This window comes from Leptopilina boulardi, unplaced genomic scaffold (assembly GCF_019393585.1).
Source record: "Leptopilina boulardi isolate dan_hultmark-lab unplaced genomic scaffold, ZJU_Lbou_2.1 LbouV2_234, whole genome shotgun sequence".
NCBI lineage: Eukaryota > Metazoa > Arthropoda > Insecta > Hymenoptera > Figitidae > Leptopilina > Leptopilina boulardi.
In genome coordinates this window covers 8,435-14,015 of record NW_026137790.1, presented here as the reverse complement: position 1 = coordinate 14,015, position 5,581 = coordinate 8,435, and the positions used below count along the sequence as shown (strand labels likewise).

Sequence of the window (5,581 nt, the reverse complement as noted above, 5' to 3'; positions counted from 1 at the left end):
TACTACTGTTAGAAAGTTATATAATTTAAAAATTTCAGGAAGTATTCAGTGACCTCTGTAGTTATTTGTAAGAGTAAAGAATTATAGCATGGAGAAGTGAGAGAGGTCTTTGAGTAGAGATAACGACGACTCGGAACTGACCGGGACGGCTTCCCTTTTTTCGATCCTTAATGGAAGTCGTGACAGACTGTTTTATATGTTTAATATTGGACAAGTATTTTAAATAATTTAATAAATTTGGTTTTTCTCTATTATGTACTAAACAGTGTTTTGTTGCGTTTTATTAATTAGTGCTTAGAATCCTGAACAATTGGCGACCGTGACCGGCCATTCTTAAATTCGGGATTATTGATAAAGTGTACACACAAGTGAACTGTGAGTGAGTGAAAACTAAAAAATGGAAGCAGCAATGCGACAAAGGAAGAGTCTGGGTATGGCCTTTACGAAAACATACAATTCGTTTTCGGCCAAACTCAAAGGCACGTGCTCTCGAGATGACAATATGGTGGCATTTCAGTTGTTACAAACCAAGACGAAGGAGTTGGAAGCGGTGTACGCTATTTGCAACAAATTTCTCTTCGAATCAGAGGCCACTGAAGATGAAATCGCCAAAGAATTAGAAGATGTAGACGAATACACTGTGGCATTTCTGAATGCAAAAATGATGGCTGATGATTTACAGGAAGTACGAACTGAAAACATCCAATCCGTGTTATCAGACAACTTGCCCGGAGCAACTAAGGGGTCATTGAAGTTACCACAAATTGAGTTACCAAAATTTAAGTGTCATGTTAAAGAGTGGCTGTTGTTCTGGAGTATTTTCAAAAAGATCCACGAAGACAACTCAATTAGGCGTGAGGATAAATTTCAATATCTCATTCAAGCTACATCACCGGATTCGAGGGCACGTGAACTGGTTCGCAGTTTCCCCCCAACAGCTGACAACTATGATAAGGCGATAGCAAGTCTCAAGAGTCGATTCGGCCAAGACGATATTGTAGTTAAATATTATGTTCGTGAACTGTTGGGATTGGTTCTCCAAAATGAACTTAAAGGAGGTCCAAAGGCAACACTTTCTGCAAACTATGATAAATTGGAAGCATACATCCGTGCTCTAGACACTCTAAGAGTAACGACGGAGAAATGTGCGTCAATGTTATATCCGCTGGTTGAGTCTGCTCTCCCGAAAGAAATTCTACGTGCTTGGCAGCGCAATGGGCAGTATCGCACCATAGAAAATGAGGGGCATAATATGACAAGGGACAAGCTGACCAAATTATAAGAAATGTAAACAGGTATCGTGTATTTTTTGTAAGTCTGCTCATGAGAGTAAAGAATGTGAGGTTGCACGAAAAATGGATTTGAGTGAAAGAAAAGAATATGTTAAGAAAGAAGGTGCTTGTTTTGTTTGTCTGAGGCGAGGTCATTCCGCGAAATGGTGTCGGGTAAAAATAAAATGTAATTGGTGTTCTAGACGTCACGAATTACTATTATGTCCAGGTTTATCATCCAAAGACAATTTAGTTTCAAAAGATGACAGTAAGCGAGAAGTTGAAAATGTTTTGGCCACAATTTGTGCTGCGCCTGAAGTGTATCTGCAAACTCTCCGTGTATTAGTGTATTCTGACTCGGGTGAAATGATAGTTAAAGAAATTATTGATACAGCCTCGCAACGTTCATACATTCGAGCAGATATAGTGAAAAAGTTGGGATACACACCTCACGCAGAGATTGAAGTGTCACATTCATTGTTTGGAGGGGTTACCTCAAAAGCAAAAAAGCATGATATATTTAAAATAAAAGTAAAAAATTTAGATAAAAAGTATGCATGTAATTTTTCTGTACTGAGTCAGGAAACAATTTGTGAGACAATACCATCCATAAAAAAAGAATCCTGGCTTAATGACTTACGTAAAGAAAACATTCATTTAACTGACGCGGGGTACCAAAGGTGTTCTATCGATGTACTCATTGGGGCTGATATTGCCGGAAAATTACACAGTGCAACAGCATTTTTATTTCTGAGACCGCATAGGGTGATTCTTATAGGTTTCTCGACGCTGAACACGAATCCGTAATTAGAATTGCTCCATGACCCTAGGTTTTCGAGAAATTTGACCTTGAAAATTTAAAAATACCGTTTTTAGGGTACTTTTTGATTTTTTATTACGGTACCAAAATTTTTTCTGAGGTTTTCATGATATGTATATGAAAGCTGATATCCTCCTTAACATTTTCCAAATTTGATCTTTAAAAAATATCTTTTTTGGATGAGTTATCCTCATTTGAAATTCGCGTTTCAACGTGAAACGGGATCACAGTGCAGGAGGCGTATAAAATAATGGTCCAAAATCCAAATGTATTTTAAATGGCCTGTAACTTGTTACTCGGGGGTTTTCGGGGTCGCTGATTACGAATTCGATGTCCGTTTTTGAAAATTCAAAATGGCGGATCCAATATGGCGGACGACTTTTTTTGCTCACTAATTTTTGCGAAACTTTGATTTATTTGTTTTTATTTATATTTATATCTAACCCCAAAAACTCCTCAATAATCACTTACAGGCCATTTGGATCGAGTTTTGAAGAAGTCCTCTGCCATATTGGATCCGCCATTTTGAATGTTCAAAAACGGACCTCGAATTTTTAATCAGCTACCCCAAAAACCCCCGAGTAACAAGTTACAGGCCATTTCGATCGAGTTTAGAAAAAGTCGTCCGCCACATTGGATCCGCCATTTTGAATTTTCGTAAACGGACCTCAAATTCGTAATCAGCGACCCCGAAAACCTCCAAGTAACAAGTTTCAGACCATTTAAAATACATTTGAATTTTGGACCATTTTTTAATACGCCTCCTGCACTGTGATCCCGATTCACGTTGCAACGCGAATTTCGAATGAGGATAACTCATCCAAAAAAAGATATTTTTTAAAGATCAAAATTGGAAAATGTTAAGGAGGATATCAGCTTTCATATGCATATCATGAAAACCTCAGAAAAAATTATGGTACCGTAATAAAAAATCAAAAAGTACCCTAAAAACGGCATTTTTTCAATTTTCAAGGTCAAATTTCTCGAAAACCTAGGGTGATGGAGCAATTCTGATTACGGATTCGTGTTCAGCGTCGAAAAACCTATAAGAATCACCCCATGCGGTCTCAGAAATAAAAAAAATGAAAATCTGTTGCACAGTGTTATTTACCGGGAAAAAATGCGATTTGTCTAATGGGTTGACAGTGCTAGAGACGTTACTGGGATGGACGATGATGGGAAGGGTATCAAAAAAAACGGGAAAAGTCGGAGACAGTTAATATGTTAACGACGCTGCTTGGTCTAGAGGCGAATCCATCCGAGTTATGGCGATTAGACATACTCGGTATTACAGATCCTATTGAAAACGAATGTGAAACGAAGCGTAACGAAAACGTACGGAAATTTATAGTGAGCACATCTAAGTTTACTCCTGCACGGTGTGCCTTAACCGGACTCAACCCAAAAGTCTTTGCTCAGTAAAAATTCTTTTTTCTCGTGAAAGTATATGGAAAATAGAAACTTTTCTCACAAAAATCAAAATAATCTGTGGAGCCGTTTTTAAGAACGGTCCCATTGAATATTTTCGCCATTAAAAGTACATTTTTTTTAATGAAAATAGCGAAAAGAAGTTTATTATTGTATTACAGTATTAGACGTGGATCCAGGGGGCACATATACATGCCCCCCCAAAAACATAGTGGGTAGTTTTGGGGTTAAAACCTCCACCCCCGTGAAATTTTGAATTTCTTTAACAAATCTTAGCAAACATAAAATCTTTTCTAAAACTTTTTTTTCTTACGCCCTTGAAACAAACAAATGAACTTATAATAATTTTTTTTGACAACTTCTCTGTTTGTCAAATTTATTTTCCCAACGAAATAATAATCGTTTTGTATACGAGTGTGAATTAAGAAAATATTATAGGACTAAAATTTTAGTGTTTCCGTTAATGGAAACATCTCTTTTATTTATTTATTTATTTATTTAATTACAATGTACGGGCTTACAAGTAAAAAGTTAAAAATGCCCTTTAGTGCAAAAGCACTTAATATTATAAAAATATATAATGAATATAATCACAGAATGACGAAATCATGTAGGTGACTTATCGACTAATACAAAATTAATTTTCGTAAGTCGTTTGTGAATTTTCCTAAAGATATACCAAAAAAGTCTAACACGTGACAGTACTCGTTACCTCTAGTACAAATTCTGTTAATAACACTATTGTCTAAATAGTTAGATTTATTAAATTTAACTCTGAACAGTTTTTGATTTCTTAAACCTTTTGAAGGAATAATAAAATTTATTTTTGACAATATTGATGGACAATCGATTAATCCGTTAATAATTTTGAACAATAATAGTAGGTCCAAAAAAATAATTCTGTCGTAGAATTTTGGAACCATTAGTTTATTTCTTAAATCTGTATAATCGTGACTGAGTATGTTGTAATATACACCAACTTGTCTTGCTGCAAAACGAAGAAATTTATTTTGAACACGCTCTAGTTTTAATAATTGGTACTCTTGGTATGGGACCCATATTGCTATTGCAAATTCTAATTTTGATCTGGCTAAAGCAAAAAATAATGACTTTAAGACCACTATGTTCTTAAAATGACACGCATTTCTTTGGATTGAGCCAAACACTTTAAGTGCCGCGTTAACAGTATTAGCAATATGAGTATCAAACCTTAGATTAGATGAAAAAGTGACCCCCAAGTCACTCAGGTTGGAAACCCTACTCAATTGTTCACCGCCCACAACATAGTTATACAAAATTGAATTCACTATTCGCTCAATATCAGATGCAGTAACTGCAGTTTGCACTTGAGAAGATGAGGGGGGGGGACATCAAGACTGTTGGGTGAATTCGCACGTGGTGGACCACAACATCGCGAAAAAGAACCATTTTCTAACAGCAATGACCGGGATGCACATGAGGAGTGGTACGGAGCATGACAACCAATGCACTCTTTAATAGCATCTACAACTCTTTTGCCACAACGAACACAAAATTTATCACCACTATTTAATTTCGAGTCACACATTTTATATCAAAGTCAATTTTGAGGTTAGTAAAATATAAGCACGGTCCTCAATGATTAAGAGGAAGACAAAATAAATAAAAACAGTAACAAATTGTAGGCACCAAAACCAACAACCAGATTGACCGAAAACACTCAAGCCGAACCAAACTCGAAAAAATTTATTTAAAAAAGTATACTGAGCAACAAGCGAAAACGTGTTCAGAGGTAGCCACCTAGCGGCAAAAAAGCGAAAAAGCGGCAATATCTTGCAAAAGCATAATAAATTCACTTTTAAACGACTTTCATCTCACTGTAAAAAGTCATAAGGGAATTTTCCTGAATTTTTTTTCACTATCACTGATAGAGATTTTAATCTACAAAATCGTTGGTAATAGCAGTTCTTATAATGCGGCAAAAATACAGAATCTAAAATGAAAAACATAGAATTTTGTAATTTTCCCATTCTAAATAATTATCAAATCTCCGATGATTTTAACACTTTCAATGTAGGTAATA

At 35.7% G+C, this 5,581-nt stretch overlaps 1 protein-coding gene across 1 annotated transcript; it reads left to right on the top strand.

Moving 5' to 3' along the window:
* Window positions 1-397: 397 nt before the first annotated feature.
* Window positions 398-1,282, top strand: LOC127280286 (uncharacterized). Its single transcript, XM_051303192.1, has one exon. It carries the CDS (start codon window positions 398-400, stop codon window positions 1,280-1,282), a length of 885 nt encoding a protein of 294 aa, XP_051159149.1.
* The last annotated feature ends 4,299 nt before the right edge of the window (window positions 1,283-5,581 follow it).